Source organism: Stegodyphus dumicola, chromosome 3 (genome assembly GCF_044657685.1).
Source record: "Stegodyphus dumicola isolate Sdum_Otavi_A_Nest chromosome 3, ASM4465768v1".
NCBI lineage: Eukaryota > Metazoa > Arthropoda > Arachnida > Araneae > Eresidae > Stegodyphus > Stegodyphus dumicola.
The window spans coordinates 13,761,939-13,780,282 of record NC_140770.1 but is presented as its reverse complement, the minus strand read 5'-3'; the positions used below and the strand labels follow the sequence as shown (position 1 = coordinate 13,780,282).

The window sequence follows — 18,344 nt, the reverse complement described above, 5'->3', positions numbered from 1 at the left end:
TTCCCACATTCTGCAAGGAAACAGGGAAAAAAATCGCATAACTCTAAATAGAGGAAATTTCCAGAAATGAATATAATCAAAAACCGAGTATCGGCGTGTAAGACACATCTCATTTTTTAGACCTATTTTCAAAGAAAAAAACTGCGTCTTATACGCCAGCAAATACGGTAATTGAATGAGAAATGTATCACTAATGAAATTCGAGGAAATGAGTTTAAATGAAATGCAGGAAAAATGCGTATAATTTAATACTCTGTACAAGGAAGTCATGTGGTGTACACATCAAATTTTTTGTATTTACTGAGCTAGTAGCAATATTTCATTTTAATTTGATTAGCAGATTAATGTTTTAAATTTTTATCAGATAGTTCTCCCGCCTTCTTGGCATGCCTTCGTGGTGTGGTGGTCTGCACGCTGGGCGCGTATTCAGAGGTCCGCGGTTCGATTCCAGGCGAATACGTTGCTTACTTTTCTCTTATTCCTGTTTCCAAAAAATACCTAATGTCTGTACAGTGGCGCTCGAACTAAAAGGGTGGTAGGTGATGATTCTCCACAAACGGGATTTGGCGATTGTGTCCCCCTAAAACCTCGGTCGCCCTTTAAAAGGAGGGGTATATAAGGTTTTTCTCCCGCCTTCTTGGCGTGCCTTCGTGGTGTGGTGGTCTGCACACTGGGCGCGTATTCAGAGGTCCGCGTTTCGATTCCCGGCGAAGGCGTTGCTCATTTTCACTTCTTCCTGTTTCAAAAAAAAAAAAAAAATACCTAATGTCTCTACAGTTTATTGAACTCGAAGCTTCTGCAAGTATACCTCACTTATCTACCAATTATTACCTGCCCTTTTATGATTTGTAAGTTAAGTTTTTTTACCTATAAAACTTTTGCCTTTCTGCTTTAAAATCATAATTTGAATTAAAAATCATTTGAATTGATTAATTCTCTGTTAGTTTCTACAGCAGTTAATCTGTGGGAAAATAAAAATGTGTCAGTGTAAGTAAAAGCCTTACGTGTCTGATCCCACTGCTTCGGCCCATCCTGTAATGAACTTTGGATCTCGGAATATCCATAAGCCAACCAAGATAAGGAAAAGAATCACGACTTCCATTTCATGGTATCTGAAATACATAAATAATATAATAAGAATTAATATACCTATACAGAAATTCGGTAAAATCTGTCTATCTTAAGTAAAGATCTCGCCAGTTAGTCTGCAACTGTCTGTTGCCGTAGAAACGAGCCTTGACCTATTTTCGGTAGGGGTGTCTTGAAGACGAATAATGACTACTTTTCCCCTCAGCCAACAGTCGCCCAAAACAAAATAACAATAAAGCAACCCTTGGTTCTTCCTTATTTGAAATATACTAGGCCTGTTGCTATAGCGACCGCCACCCGCCAGACACTATGGCGAGAGCTCTTCTTCTCGTAAACAGACAGTAGTGCTCATCTGTTTTGTCAGTTAGGTTGCTTGTAGTAAAAGTTATTACATCTTCAACTAGTAATAGCTGACTAGCACTAAACACTGCCAGAAACAATTACTGACCTTAGATGACGGAGGACGGGGACGCCTGGCGTCTAACAGAGGTAAACAGGCATATGTCCCACGCCCTCCCCTATCCAGACGCAACAACTCCCTGGGGCCCCATAAGGGCGCACCGGGAGTTTATTGATACAGGTGACAGCAGGACAGGGCACCCGGACGGCTTTCTATGACTAAATATTGTTTCGGCAGAAGCCATCTGCTGTTTGCAAAACTCAACCAAGAGTGAGGCCAGGCCCACCAGCGGCCGAGCGGTAAAGACGCTGAACACTGGTAGTTTGGTCCGAGGTTCGAATCTCGCGAACGGGCTGGCTGCATGGGTGTTTTCGTGGTTTTCCCCATATGTAACGTATAGACGAGCCAGTTTCCCTTAGAAAGTTCTCCACGAAGGCATCCCTCCCTTAAGGTAGATAGCCCTCGTGTGCTTTGCCATAATTGAATAATCCAATCCAATCCAACGAAGAGTGAGGCCAGCAGTCAGATAATTTAGCTTAACCCTTAAAGTTTACCTTTCAGAGTCTCATATTGTTTACAAGTTTATAAAGTAATCCATTAAGTTTACAAGGTAATCCATTAAGTTTACCAAGTTATCCATTAAGTTTACAAAGTAATCCATTAAGTTTACAAGGTAATCAATTAAGTTTACAAAGTAATCCATTAAGTTTACAAAGTAATCCATTACGTTTACCAAGTAATCCATTAAGTTTACAAAGTAGTCCATTAGGGTTAAGTTTATAAAGCAATCTATTGACTTCACAAAAATTACATTAAATCCATTAAGTTTACAAAGTAATGCTTCGACTGGTACAAGAATTATTAAAGTGGAAAAAAGAAAATCATTTCAAAAATGAAACAGATTAAAGTTTATGGTCTTTTTGGTGGAAGTAGTCCTGAAGGTGGCTACTGCTTGAAACTGTTTTGTGAAGTTTTTGTACAAAGTCTCTAGAACATTTATTTCGCAGGGATGCAAATTACGATCTGACATAGAGATAGGATCAATACACTCGTATAAAAAGCAGAAAAACAGCTTCAACAATATTCACTAAATACTAAATAAAGTTACCAATACAAATGTCCTAAAGGAAAATACTTTAGATAAACATATGCAACAATAATTTCCTAATTGATATTAATATCAATTACGTTATCCATTCGAAACACTTTAATATATAGCAAGTAAGATTGCAAAAACTTAACTAAGTAAAATTTTTTACGCAATCAAGGAAACAGTTTTATGACGAGTTTATTTTTGGACAAGTTTATTTTGGGAATGCTAATTTAAAAAGCAAAATATAAAGATCCATGTGAAACTTACGACATTGAGCCCAGCTTGGCATATCGTTTTGAAATAATGGCTTTGATGGCTTCTTTCGACACCAAGTTGTGATTAACATTTCTAGGGGGGAAGAAAAAGAATGGAAAAATAAATAAGTGTACTTTGCTAGAATAATCTAATTTATAATATGCTATGAAACCACACTTTCACTACGAGCAAAAAAGAAAATGACACTCGATAATATTGTAACTAAAAATTGTCTTTCTAGAATCGCAAGCAAACAATCCAGGTACTGCCTACTAAGTAAATTGATTGTTTCATTTGCAGTTTATATTAAAATATAAAAATAAATTTGGTTTCCACAGCTTGTAGGGTTTTATTTATTTTTTAAGAATACTTATTTTAATTATTGAGACTTTTATGATTTCTCTTATTCCCTTCGCTAGGATGTAAATAAGTTAGGGTGAACGAGAGTATTTAAACTTTTGGAATAAGAAGGTTAGGCAGAGCGTGATTTCGCTATTCTGAGCGCACGTTGCTATATTCTTTGACCTGTTAACCTTAATATCGGATATTCATTCTTACCGTTTAGTTATTATTCTGCCGGTGTACGGTTTTGAACCTGTTAGCTTCCACTGAATTGTATACAATTGCACCGCTTTAGCACGTCGTTTAGAACGTATTTTCTAGTACATGTTGAGAACGTTTCGAAAAGTACCAGTATTGTACGTTGAAATTGTACGTCCTAAGAACACGGTTATAATATGCACCGCTTTAGCACATAGTTTAGAACGTTTTTCACAGTACATGTTGAGAACGTTTCGAAATGTACCAGGATTGTACATTTTAAGAACACGCTTTAGCACGTCGTTTAGAACGTATTTTCTAGTACATGTTGAGAACGTTTCGAAAAGTACCAGTATTGTACGTTGAAATGTACGTACTAAATACACGGTTGTTACACGCACCACTTTAGCACGTTATGTCGAACATATTTTATAACACAATCTGGGAACGTTTTAAAAAAAGATTGTTGTACGTCGAAATGTACGTATTAAATACACGGTTGTTACACGCACCACATTAGCACGTTATGTAGAACGTATTTTATAACACAATCAGGGAACGTTTAAAAAAACGATTGTTGTACGTCGAAATGTACCTACTAAATATACGGTTGTTTCACGCACCACTTTAGCACGTTATGTAGAACGTTCTAAATACATCTAACACCGTTATAGAACGGTATGACACGGTCTCTGAACGTTTTCAGAACGTTCCAGTGCTGCTTGGGTATAGTCTAGCATTGTTCTTTGCTTTTCAATTTAGTGTTACATTATCTTTCCAGTTCTCACCGCAGGTGGTCGGTGTTCGTAAGCACATAAGTCCGTGCCGTCTGTAAATTATATTGCTTTCAATAAAAGCATCTTTTACACCTTTTCCCTGGTTGTCTTCATCTTCAAGCTTGTGCAAGAATTCGCAAAGATCAACACTTAGGTAGATCTAGTCACGTTTTACGAACTAGATCTTATAATCTTAGTTTCTCAGTAATGCTTGTATCAAGTGTACACTAATGCTAATAACGTTTAATAACGTCTTTCTGCAAATTTTACAGTAAGTATCTATAGTTTAGTTAAAAAACACCTTGCACAAAAAAATGGCACAGTTCTATATCTTCCGTTTTACTGGACCGACTGTCGAAATTTAACTTGCGCTTTCGATGTCTCGAAAGCGCGACTTAGGATATGTATTAGATTTATATGTAGCATTGTTCTGATTATTTTGATAACAATATCGTACTTTTTCTGAAATAACCTAAAAATATTTTTCCATATTTCGATTCTACTACTCAAATTATGCCAAAGTGCAAAGTTTTGTTAAGTTTTTTAAAAAAATAGCTCCCAAAGTTTTAGCCCCTCCATGTTAATTGAATTTGGTATGTATTTATTATCTCTTTTTTTTTATTAAACTTATTTGATTCTTCCTTTCACATTTCGAAATTTTGCTTCATTCCAAATAAAATTCGCCCAATTTTTACGATTTATTTTTAAAATTTGTATTTCAAAATAAATTTTATAAATGGTTTGGAAAACAATTTTGAATTACAACCTATAAAAGTTTTACCAATATCTTAAAGTAGATGTATTTCTAAGCATACTTGCAAAAAATGAAAGTTTTTTAATTCAAAATTTCCTAATATATATGTGAAGTTACATATTGGCGAGTTTTGAAATTTGCCGTATTTGTTTATAAGTGATAATAATGCCAAATGTGGTTTACGCTTTTTGTTAAAATTATTTGAAAGTAGAAACGATGACCTTTTTTTTCAGGTCATGTACAATAAAAAAAAAGGAAAGGAAAATAGGATGCTATAAATTAAGAGTTTCACCAAGTGAATTATTCTTGGCGCAAACTGAAAAAAATGCGCCAAGATAAATTTTAAAATTTTCCATAAATTTCTGACCAAAAACGACAAACTTTAATATCTAGGCATAATTTGAGTCGTAGAATTGAAATGTAAAAAAAAAAAAAAAAAAAAAAAAAAAAAAAAAAAAAAAAAAATGGTATTTTATTTCAGAAAAAGTCCGATTTTGTGTCAAGATATCTATGTTTGAACAATGCTGTGTCTAAATCTAATATATATTCTAAGTCGGTCTTTCGAGACATGGAACATGAAAAAATTTCGAAAATCGGTCCAGTAGAACGGGAGATATAGAACTGTCCCATTTTTTGTGCAAGGTATACATGCAGTTTAGAATTTTTGAATTATAAGGTATTTCTTCTTGGCATACCTTCGTGGTGTAGTTGTCCGCACGCTGGGCGCGTATTCCGTGGTTCGATTCCCTACAAGAGCGTTGCTCATTTTTCATCACTCCTGCTTTAAAAATACCTAATGTCTCTACAGTATATCATCAAATTCGTAATAGTACTAATAGTATTATGTTTCTAAACGAGTAGTTGCCCCAGATGGAATTTTCTGCTTGCTGTGTGCCAGCAGTCAAACAAATATTTTTGAGGTTTCAAGTATGAAACAACGTATGTCATTAGCAAAAAAGGTCAAACGTTATGTGATAATTAATTTTATTACGTTATTAAAGGGATCACCATGTATTTATACAGTATGAATCTTTTATAGTTCGGTTTCAGTATACTCTTTACAACTATAAGATTAATTATTAACTATAATTATAATATAAAGAATTATAATATAGAGAGATTATAATATATTCTACGTACGAGCATCGAATGTACACCAACCATAGATAAAACCATCCAGTCAGAACACACAGAACCATTCCAGGAACATTGTACATCATCCAAGTTGCAAAAGTGATTTCTTCACTTTCAGGATGCAACCTATGAAGAAGAAAAAATGAAACGATTACTTTAGTCACTCAGTTTTATCTTTTTTATCTCAATTTCTTCCCGTGGTTAAGAAGTCAATCATTTTCTAATGGAAACACTTTATCGAACTTTATTATCATTTGAACTAGTATGTATCTAAAATAGGTGGACATTTTAAGTCCATTTAGTTTCATAGAAATTTGGGAAGTTCTAGCCATTTACCATTTATACAGTCAACAGTTCTTTTCAGAGAATCTACAGTTGCCGCATAAAGTAAGAATTATACACATAGAACACATTTCTATTTTTCTGTTCAACTCTAGTGAAAGATTTTTGATCCTGATTTGAAAGAACAGGACCAGGTGAGATCCTCTTTCAATTTAGCTTCTTTTACAATATCTTGATCTTCGAGGATGAAGGTAAGTGACCAAAAAATGGGGCAATCTGTTTTATCACAGGATCCCATTTAGGCAGCTGCTACGTCAATAATTCCCAGCTTTAACACTAATAACTTTTGGGGTAGGCTTTTAATCGTTATGAGATCGAAGAAATAAACAAAAAAGAGAATATCTGAACGAAACGGTGTCCGCCGATAACATCGCGGCAAAAACATCGCGGAAGAAAACGTCGCGGAGAAAACAACGCAAGGCGAAAACGTCGTGCTACAAAACATCGTGGGAGAAAACATCGCAAAGAGAAAACATCGCAGTTCTAAAACATCGTGGTACAAAACATCGTCGTCGAAAATAAAGCGGTTCAAAAACTTCGCAGTTTAAAATTATCGTCGTCGAAAATATCGTGGTAAAAAATAAAGTCTCTACAAATCATCGCATGACGATAACTTCGCAGACATGCTTTTTTCAGGTTTTAATTATTGTAAATGGATATTCCCATAATGATTTGTGAGCGCAGTATGTAAAGAAGGATAATTTTTATTTTCACATATTTTATTAACTAATAAATATTTGCGGAAAAGTAAGAATGAAACTTAAGCATAAAAAATTAAATGCAAATTATAGATTATACTTTTCATGAAAAATTACCAGTAAAAACTTTATAAAAATGATTTATTAATGGCCTTTGTTAGTTAACTATGTCGGTTTAAAATTCTATTAAGTGCTATAAGTCGCATTAATTTTCTATGCTTAAGTTTCATTCTTATTTTCTCAGCAAAAATTTATTAGTTAATAAAAAGTATGAAAGTAAAAATTATCCTTCTTTCCATCTTGCGATCACAAAATCAATTTGGGAATATCCATTTACAGTTATTAAAGCCTGAAAGAAGCATGTCTGCGATGTTATCGTCATGCGATGAGTTGTAGATACTTTATTTTTTACCACGATATTTTCGACGACGATGTTTTTAAACTGCGAAGTTTTTGAACCGCTTTATTTTCGACGACGATGTTTTGTACCACGATGTTTTAGAACTGCGATATTTTCTCGTTGCGATGTTTTCTCCCACGATGTTTTGTAGCACGACGTTTTTGCCTTGCGTTGTTTTCTCCGCGACGTTTTCGTCCGCGATGTTTTTGCCGCGATGTTTTCGGCTGTAACCGAACGAAACGAGATGCGGTGGTTGCTAACATTACATTTTGGCGATTATGTTGGTGACTAAACGAAGTTAGCTTACATGCACTTCAGTCCAACAGAAACGTTATACCATCAAGCTACAAATCATCATATGTACAGAAGTAGATCTTTATTTATGGTACCGCCTTGGCGATTCGTGCTTTTTTCATTCAAATTCATATGCAGTCCTAGTTTTAAATGTTATGTGACCATGGGATCCAGCCAAATATTGATACGAAGGTGAGACAATACGGAAACAAAGACTTCTCTATGCTCATTTACAGTGAACAGATCATCCAGTTCATTAAGTTTGTTAGTAATGTGAAGAGTGTGCAAGTGGTAGATCAGAACTCTGCTCGTAATTTCTAAGTTCCTGAAGAGTACCATGTACCTAGTTTTATGTGGATTACACGTTTCGGCAACCACCTGGCGGCTCTACGCAGCCGGTCCTACCTTAGAACCAGGACATGGGATTCAACCCCTTCCCTTGCGCCTTGCAGAGGATTGATACCAGCGAATATGAATGATACAAATTAATGGTGAGATTATAAGGTATATCTCCCGCTTTCCTAGCGTGCCTTCGTGGTGTATTAGTCCTGCACGCTGGGCCGGTATTATCAGAGGTCCGTGGTTTGATTCCCGGCGAAGGCGGTTGCTAATTTTTCATTTTGCCTGCTTCCAACAAAATACCTAATGTCTGTACAACCTAACTTGTATTTTATGCTTTTTGTTTATGTTTTGAATAAAGTTATTCGCAGAACATATATTTATATTACGGAAAGTGCATCTGAGAAAAAAATTAAAAATGCGTTGTTTAATGAATGTGATAATGACACAGTCGACTGTTTTCAAGGATACATTATTGATAAATATATATTGTTGACATATTTGAAAGGAATACAATGTCCAAAATGTAATCGTCTAAATATTTATGAAAGCAAAAATATATTAATAATCAGTTTTTTGAACAAGACATTAAAGTTTTGTCGACACACATATCTTGAATATTATCAAAAAACACTGTCACTGTTCATAATATTTATATACACAAATTAAAAACTTGTAGGCTCATACATTATTCCTTCTTTATCCATTTGCTGATATTCGAAACTTGTTTTGGATCTTCTCCTTGCTTTTCATGCTTCTATAGTGCTTTGCTCGTGCACTGCTCTCTTCTTAGCAGTATTTACACATTTCAGATCACTGTGAAGTTAACATTTTAATTGCATTTATACCCAGATGGGTATCCATTTGCCTCATGACAGATAGCCTACCTTTTTTACAAATGTTAAATAAAATTTTTCCTTCATATACAGCAGTTTCTGCAATTCGTTTCCCAGATCCGGAAGTCCTTAGACATATCTGCCATATGAGGGAATTAAAAAATTCATTCGGATTATGGATAAAGCTACCAAGGCATTGTATCAAAAGATCTGGACTTGATAAAGCTTAAAAACTGGTTTTATCACATTCATGAACGAAGATGCCAAAGTCGCTTTATGACGAAATTTACCTACCGAGCCATTTGAAACTGCCTATTGATATTTGCACCACGATTCTGCCTCAGCAGGACAAAATGTATGTAACGGCTCAACATCTAATGACCTCGTGCGAAAATAAACCACTCAAATACTCTTAAGCATTTCATCAACTGACCAAGTATTTGAGCGAACTGCATTTCCACAATACTGAAGTGAGTTTACTTTATCACGGTGTCTGTCAGTCGCCAGTTTGCTTCATAAAAGTTTTACCGTCCTCCAGCTTTTTAGATACATAGTTTTGTTTTAGCTTTCTCAGTCGAGTTCCCATTCTCTTTTGTAAGTGCCAAACACATTCATGTTTTGAAAGAGTTTCGTCACCATATGGTTTGCTAACACGTGAAAGTTTTAGAATCACCGTCACCAATGAGATTAATATATGTGGCGCCACTTTCAGCTTCTGATCTGTGAAAAATTTTTAACATAACACCGACTTCCATTTTTCAGGAAGAACCGACATGATGTTTTTGACAATTTAGCAAATAATTAACACACAATAACACGCCGAACAAATACTAATTCAGAAGTCAAACAACAAAAATCAGCGTTATATTTTCGTATTTTCACAGGACTAGTTTCGATGGTTTTACCGAACCACCATCGTCAGCTGCAAAAGCGCAAATGAACGAGATAGGCTATAATGATCAGATAAGATAAGAAAGCCTGGACAGATAATAAGACAGTGGCGCCATCTGTTGATGAAACCTATCCTATCTCGTTCATTTGCCCTTTTGCAGCTGACGATGGTGGTTCGGTAAAACCATCGAAACTAGTCCTGTGAAAATTTGAAAATACAACGCTGATTTTTGTTGTTTGACTTCTGAATTAGAATTTGGCAAATGCTTCATTTGCCACTCTTCAAAAGCTTTTCCAGATTTTTTTTCCTTTGCATGCGCAAAAATGTATAAAAAAACGTAGGTTTGATATATTGAACTAGATGAGCAGGTTTACAAAGAGGAATGCTCAAAACGGTTTCGCAAATGATTCTTTGATTATAAATCTACAATTTCCTCGTCAGGCTAATGTACCATTACCTATACATATAGAATGATCCCTCAGAGGTTGACTAAAATCTCAAAAATACTTCAAAGGTTTCTTTTACGTCGGGGGGGGGAAGAGAAAAGAAAACACTTGTCTAAATCATTTTTTCCAAGCAAAATATTTCAGACATGCTGGAAACCAGTTACTCTTCAGAATGCTTCATTAAAGGGTTTGCATTACGCACATTTTAAAATGATTTTTATCAATAAATGCAGTTACTTTTTTAATGCAGGAAACAATTGAGGTAACTTACTCTTCGATCAAACCTTTCAGTACGAGATTAGGTCCTGTCCCAGTTAATGTACCCGTTCCTCCTATATTGGCCGCATAGCAGACACTCAACAGAAGTGCCACTTTAATAACGGAAGGACGAGAATCTGAAGTTTCGATCCTAAGGAAAGAGAAAATTGTATAAAAGCTAACAGAAATGTATTATTTTCAGTAGTTATAATAACTGAAATGTATATTTTATAGTATAAGAGAAATTTCCGTGTATGATACATGAAATTTTTAGAGTGTATATTTATCATTTATCTTATTTCTCTGTCCCTTTATCTGCCAATCTATCTATATCTATGTATTGGGTCATATAAAAAGTCTTTTTATAGTCTTTTTATAGTCTTTTTTTTTTTTTTTTTTTTTTTTTTTTTTTTTTTTGCCACTAGATGGTGTTGATGGCTTTATATTCGGCAACACTCACCCGATTGTTTCAAACAAACATGTGCTTAAAAGGTGACATTCAACTTCCATTACTTATGAAGATATTTTTCTAATTCTTTGCTCATGTAAAGCGTTATATTGATTTGAAAATGAATGAAACATCTCTACAAAGACAAACGATACTCAAGTTCTTCCCACACACGGTTAAGGACATCTGGTGTAACAGACTGAACAACGTCTGTGATTCTCTGTTTTAAATGATTAATGTCGTTGATACGTTCACTGTACACACGTTGCTTCACAAAACCCCACAAGTAAAAATCCAAGGGCATCAGATCCAAGGATCGTGGTGGCCATGGCTCGACAGAACCCCTGACTATCCACCGATGGGGAAATGTTGTGTCCAGAAACTCGCGAACAATGTTGGCATAGTGTGGAGGAGCGCCATCATGTTGAGAGATGACACCTTCTTGAAATTGTGGCACTGCATACAATTCCAACATGTCAAGGTAATTGTCTGCCGTCCCAGTTTGGTCCTTTCACTTTATCATGCATCATGCCAGACCACACGTTCACTTTAGAGCTGTTACGTTCATACTCTACGAGGATTTTCAGCAGCCCATATTCGAACGTTATGACGATGAACATGTCCACTAATATGCAAGTCGCCTCATCGCTAAACACAATCTTCTGCAAAAATCAGTTGTCATTGTTGATCTCATAAAGCATATCTGTAGCAAACGTGAATCGTTTGGATCTATCTATCGGCTTGACAGCGTGCAGTTTGTAACCCTCCGTTCAACGTAGACTTTTCTTTAACTCCTTATGAACTATTGTCTTGCTTAGGTGTAATTGTTTAGAGCACACACGGACTGGTTTTTTAGAGCTTCTTTGGTAACTCTCCTGTATAGTCTTTACAGACTCGTCACTGACCAGTGGCCTGCCAGAACGGGGTTTGTCCAACAAACTGCTGGTATCCTTCAACTACTTATCCCCCCGATTTATGTTATTCCTATGTGATGGCGGTTCGTTGTACACGCGACGATATTCACGTTGCACTTTGGTCACGGATTGGAATTTGGCAAGCCACAAAACACACTGAACTTTCCTCTGTATGGTCCACATTTCGACTGGCGTGGGCGGGCTGATCTGCTGCTTCGCAGTTCGCGGTGTTTCGTCATCACCTGTGTGCGCACATACGTCATACTACGGAAACTTGGAGAGTTTTCCTTTTGTTTGGTGAAGATTTTACATTTCTATCTTGTTTTGTTGCTTTCCTGTGACCGAACAAATGTTCACTATGACTTTACGGACGCACTGTATTAAACAACATTATTTTTACCTTTTCGTGTGTATATCATCACTTAAATGCCCCTGTCATAAAAGTACAAACAAACTTACTCTGTGGTTGAAATTTTCACAGAATTCTTGTCCTCTTCACGGTCGTCCACTTGCTTACTTTCCGTTAAAGATTCATCTGTGAAAATGGAAATTATGAATTAACCCTAACATGCCTGAATTGTTTATTTTTAAAGTCAAAAATACATGAGAATTGATATCAAATAAAATAGGAAAAAATAAATAAAAAAAAAAAAAAAAAAAAAATAAAAAAAAAAAAAAAAAAAAAGAAAGTTTAAACTAAGTTTTTATTCCAATTTTTGAAAACATATTATTAACTATTAAAAAATAGGATAGGCAAATGTGTAATAACAATTTTATATAATAATACATACCCTATAAACTTGTTCAAACAATTTTAAAACTTTGAATGCATCAAAATAACAACGAACACAAAATTGAAAATTCCTAAACACAAAGGATGTCCACACTCTACGTATCAACTCGCAATAATGACCATTACACCGTTAGTGCTGCCACCACACTGAAACTTACAAAACTGTATACGTAACAGTAACAGACGTAAATAGTATGAATTCAATTGGTTACACAATGCAATAAACTAAAATTTGAGTTTTGACTTGATTTACCTGACTAAATAAGGATTGGATTGGTTTATTCAATTATGTCAAAGCACACGAGGGCTATATGCCTAAAGGGAGGGATGTCTTCGTGGAGGACTTTCTAAGGGAAACTGGCTCGTATACACGTTACACATGGGGAAAACCACGAAAACGCCCATGCAGCCAGCCCGTTCGCGGGGTTCGAACCTCAGACCGAACTACCAGTGTTCAGCGTCTTTACCGCTCGGCCGCTGGTGGGCTCGACTAAATATGAGTATATCGCCAAATGGCAACTATGTACATTTGAGGGATAACAACTGAAGTGGTTTCATGGAAATGTTGTTGTCATTTCAATTCTGCAAACTTTTTCATGAAGGCTCAATAACTCCCGGTGCGCCCTTGTGGGACCCCAGGGAGTTCTTGTATCTATATAGGGGAGGGCGTGGGACATATGCCTGTATACCTCCGTTAAACACCAGGCGTCCCCGTCCTCCGTCACCTGTCACCTGTCATTTCAATTCACACACAGTGTAGGTGACTATAATGTATCTGCGATTTGTATCATGTATTATGTAAGATCTGTATTATGTTTAACAATCTGCATTATGTACTGAGCATAATCTATGTCAATCACTATCTGCATATCAAATTAAGCGTAATATCTCCATAACAATCAGTATTGTGTATGGTATATTAATCAGTATTAAATAATGCTAAGTATTGTGTACCAGTATTGTTCTACTCACAGCGCACTATGTATCCTGTATGTATGTAGTTTATTTGTATTGCGCATTATGCACCTCCATAAGATATGTATCATGTATAGTATATTAATTTGTTTTGAGTAATCCCACGAATCATGTAACAGTATTGTCCTACGCACAAAGTACTATGTATTCTGTATGTATGTTGTTTATCTGTATTATCTGCATTATGTACTTGCAATCTGTATTATGTACACCATGTACTCTGCATGTATTTAATTTTCTCTTTTGTACTATGCATTTCGCATAAACTATGTACTTGCATACTGCACAACCTTTAACATAAGTAACCCGTACTATATGCATATCAATTTCTTACATATCACTTAAACGCATTCCGTTATTGCATTATGCACAGCGCATTATGTATATTGAATTTTTAATGGTCTTTGTTTATATGTGATAATATGTTTTTTCCCCTCTGTGTTTATTTATTTATTTTTGTGTGTGTGTGTAATTTGTGCATTATCAGTTCCATGTCATATTTTTAATTAATTTTAATGTGTTTTATGTAACTGCTGTTTGTAATTTTTATGTATAACATATGTACTACGTTCCCACACAATGTCTTACATCAGTTATAGCCCCTGTATGGCCATGTAACATATTTATATAAGATCCAAATGAACTCCCAGTGTAGCTCCTGGGGCTCCACGGAGTTGTTGTTTCTAGATAGTGGAGGGCGCGGGACATACTCCTGTTTACCTATGTTAAACACCAGGCGTCCCCGTCCTCCGTAACCTGTAACCTGTCATTTCAATTGAATGGACGCTTGAAACTAAATAACTTCGTCAGTAATGACCAATACCCATTGATCATTTAGCCTGATCATTATCATCAAGTTTTACCAAATGCCGACGATCAAGTTGTCCCGCCGTAATGAAAACGTCCCGTCTCATTTCTGATGATGACCACCCTGGGATACGGATCCAAGGGACTTCTTCCCCTTTTCTTTGCCACCAAACTACTTGAGAGCACTGTCGGCCCTCCAGCACTTTAAATGCCCCAGTACAGCGCAGATACTACCCACACGAACAAATATCCACGCCATTTCCTTCATTCGAATCCGGGATCGTCGGTACGGCAGCCAGCATCACTAACCACTTTACCGATAAAGCAGCTCCATTTATAACCTAGTATTATTAATTAAAATGCTTATACTATTATAGCTTACTACACTTTAATCAAGCTTATATCATAACCTGAAAGCTTTGCATCAAAGAACATTTTCCGAATTAAAGATCTAAGATAATGTTTTCTTCCGAAGACAGTAAACAAATAAATTAGGCTCAAGTACTTAAGTTCCCAACGCTAATGTCACTTATGTACTGAAGTGAGAGAAACGAAGACACAAAGAAAGTAAGAAAGAAGTTTTTCCCCCCTGTGCAGGGATAACAATCAATGACGTCATATAAGAGCAAATTTTGTAGCACTATATCTCCCTTCTGCTTAAAAATAATTTTAAAAAATTGAAAGCTTTTTACATTACTCAAAAGGGCGTTTTTTTAAGGAGAGGTTTTTACATTTTAATTATTCAAAAAATTGTGATTTCGGATTTTTGCATTTTCAAATTCTCTACACTTTTATCTTTCTAAAAATACCATTCTTTAATCTCTATGAAAATTAGAACTGTAAAAAAATCTAGTTTTAATTTGTCATTTACTGCTTTGGATTTTCACATAAAAACGCGTTTTTCTCCAAACGTGATTTTTTTTATACTCGATGTACCTTTTCTCAGGAACTACTGCTCACAGGTATCTAAATTTTTTATGGCTTATTTATTAGGTTCCCTAATATTTAGTGAAATGAGCTTTTTTTAATAAACTTAGAAAAAAAAAAGATTTTTTAATTTTTTTGTGTGTGAGAAAAGTGCTAAATTTTACTATGCCTAACAGAATATTATGTAATTTACTCTAAAATTCAAATTGCTTCAAAAGCTCATTTTAGTATAATCAGATAGGTATACTTTTATTACAGAAAAAAATTCAAGCTTGTATCTACAGCAGATTTTGAGAAAAGGTACATCGAAAATGGCCAATTTAACATTGTCGGTGTAGGGGTTTCTCATACCCCTTAACGTTTTGAGTGTTACCTTTATTTATTAAATATCATGTTCTTCGCTCTTAAACCATAAAATTCAATTCAACAGAATGTCGCAAAACATTTAAAAAACATATCTTTAGAATTTCTGATACACAGTCTCGCGCGCTGGAGATAAAGATGCTTTTTTTTTCTTTTCCGTACAATGTTGCCTTTGCTCGTTTTGAAATTGCTGAGTTTCTTAATCAAAAATTAGTTCAATTATATGAAAAAGATAATAAACCCAATTCCAAATGCCAAATTTGGTTCTCCAGATGCCCATATTCGAGTAGGGGACTACGTTATTCAAAATTTTATGTTTCTATGTGCCGTTTTCTCGCAGTGTGAGGAACATACATGCAGATTAATTGCTTTCATTTCTTTAAATATAACGCAGGTTTCTAATATTTGGTGGCAACAATTTCAAAAGTGAACCAACGCAAAATGCCAAAATGAAATTAATATCCCTTCTGGGAAAATTGCCCCTGAGGGCTTAAAACAAATGTTAAATTCCTGAAAGTCTTTTCCTGTAAACAAATCTAGCCGTAACTTCTTCCAGGCCGAATTCATGATCCTGTAAGTCACTTGATTGCAGTCTTTATAAATGAGAAAGTCCTCCACGAAGGCATCTCTCCCTTAAGGCAGAGAGCCCTCGAGTGCTTTGCTGTAACCTACTAAACCAAACCAAACTTATAAATGAGAGTTATATGGAACCAGAAATATTAAAACGGTGTTTCAGAAAGTGCTTGAATGTTTATTCTTTTACGCAGGTTATCTCAAAGCATCTTTGAAACCATTCGTTGTTCGAATTTGAATGTTCGTATTTCTAAACACCGTTCCCCATCAGAGGAATTTTATTATAATTTGTTAGAGAACCAAATTTTCCGTGATGAGAGGTGTTCGTGATTCAATTCTAATTTCGTTATTACAACAACAAAAATGTTAAGGTTACTTAATTTTAACGCTTCGTGGCAGAAATTTGTGCAGTGAGGCTCACGTATAACGCAGATACAGTAAGACCCCGCTTCCATCAAAGCGTAATGCGTAGAGCGTAATGCGAAACAGCGCTAAACGAGGCTATCTTTACATGTAAATATTGGGGTTAGGGGAAGATGCCTAGGAAATTGGTTAGGTATTAAATTTAAAAAGTATGTTTTTTTAATAAAAATAAAACCAAACATTTATTTCTTAAAGCCCAAATTAATACCACATTATTATTTCTTGCAAAAATAAAAACAAAATATAAATAACAAAACGAATATTCTTAAAAAAAAAAAAAAAAGCAAATAAAATTCTCAGTCAGTCATATTTAGTTAGCCTTCCGCGTTTTCAGTGTTCTGCCTTTTTGTGACAAAAGCATCTAATGTCGTTTGCCTTTTTCTTTTGCGTTGTCTCTTAAAAGTTCTTCATAAACGGATAGAGCATCTCTAACACCACGCCTTACTTTTGAGCTCCTGTCAAAATTCGGATCATTTTCAATGAATTGATCCATTATTTCAGTTACGGTAGACAACCTCCTTTTTACCAACGCCATCGAAAGTTCTTTTTGCTCTTCTTCTGAATCACTGCTGTCAACATTTTCGTTTTCTTCTTGTTCAGTTAATTCCTTGAGCTCATCATTAGAAAGACTAGCCGCTGCTTCTTGAATTATTTCTTCGACATCTTCCACGTTTACCCCTTCAAAATATGTCTGCACAATACCGCACCAAACAAGAAATACAAGTACACTCTTTCGGATATGTATTTGAAACCTATCGCTGCATAATATTTCGGGGAATCCCCGTATGCTGCGAGCGATTTCGTGGAATGCCCGGGTTGAAAATAAAAGAGCGCTAAACCGAAACAGCGCTAAATGAAACAGCGTTAAGCGGGGTCTTACTGTACCGTCGTTTTTCACAATGCGAGGAACATACATATACACATACATGCAGATACTTTGATTTTTAATTTCTTTAAAAATAATATAGGGCCACAGTGTTTGCCAGAGTCAATTTGAAAAGTGATTCGCCGTTTACAGCGGATGTCGCAATGTCTCGTTCCTAGACTACCCCATTCGGGCTGTCGCCCCTTTCTGAGCTAATAATTATACATTGACTTATATTTGTACGTTTTTCAGTTTTATTTGCAAATATCAGTTACTGAATATTAGCGAAATGATTTTTTATTTCACGCTATTCATCATCTTTTTTAAAATCTGCTTTTTTCGTGAAAGATACTGAAAACTTTTAGTAAGAAAGAAATAGTTAGTTCAAAACGCTTTGAAAATGAACTCGCATAAGTATTGTGATACTCGTACTTTGAACGGATAGTTTATAATTAAAACATGAAAATAAGGTCCATCCAATACTTCGTTTAGATACCCTTAAGCTAAAATTACATTTTCGTGAGCTAGGGTAGGGACTTAAATAGTTTTTACGGGTAAGAATATTCCATTTTGTTTCATTTATCTGTAAGAATGGGATTTTTTGTAGAGCACTCAAGAAATGGCATGTTTTCTTATCTCTTTCTCCAACTCCATACAAGTTTGATAGGATTGAAGTCCGGAGAATATGGAGGGGTTTTGATAGCTTCGGG

General features: G+C 35.4%; 1 protein-coding gene across 1 annotated transcript in view; it reads right to left on the bottom strand.

Annotated features, from left to right (window-relative positions):
- Nucleotides 1–18,344, bottom strand: part of LOC118193473 (Na(+)/citrate cotransporter-like) — a 98,901-nt gene that overhangs the window by 33,897 nt on the left and 46,660 nt on the right. The window contains exons 5-9 of the mRNA XM_085812587.1: nt 12,368–12,443; nt 10,560–10,697; nt 6,048–6,167; nt 2,850–2,930; nt 1,005–1,112 (exon numbers count right to left, since the gene is read on the bottom strand). Coding sequence (XP_085668713.1) covers nt 1,005–1,112; nt 2,850–2,930; nt 6,048–6,167; nt 10,560–10,697; nt 12,368–12,443 — 523 coding nt within the window. The remainder of the gene's footprint in view (nt 1–1,004; nt 1,113–2,849; nt 2,931–6,047; nt 6,168–10,559; nt 10,698–12,367; nt 12,444–18,344) is intronic.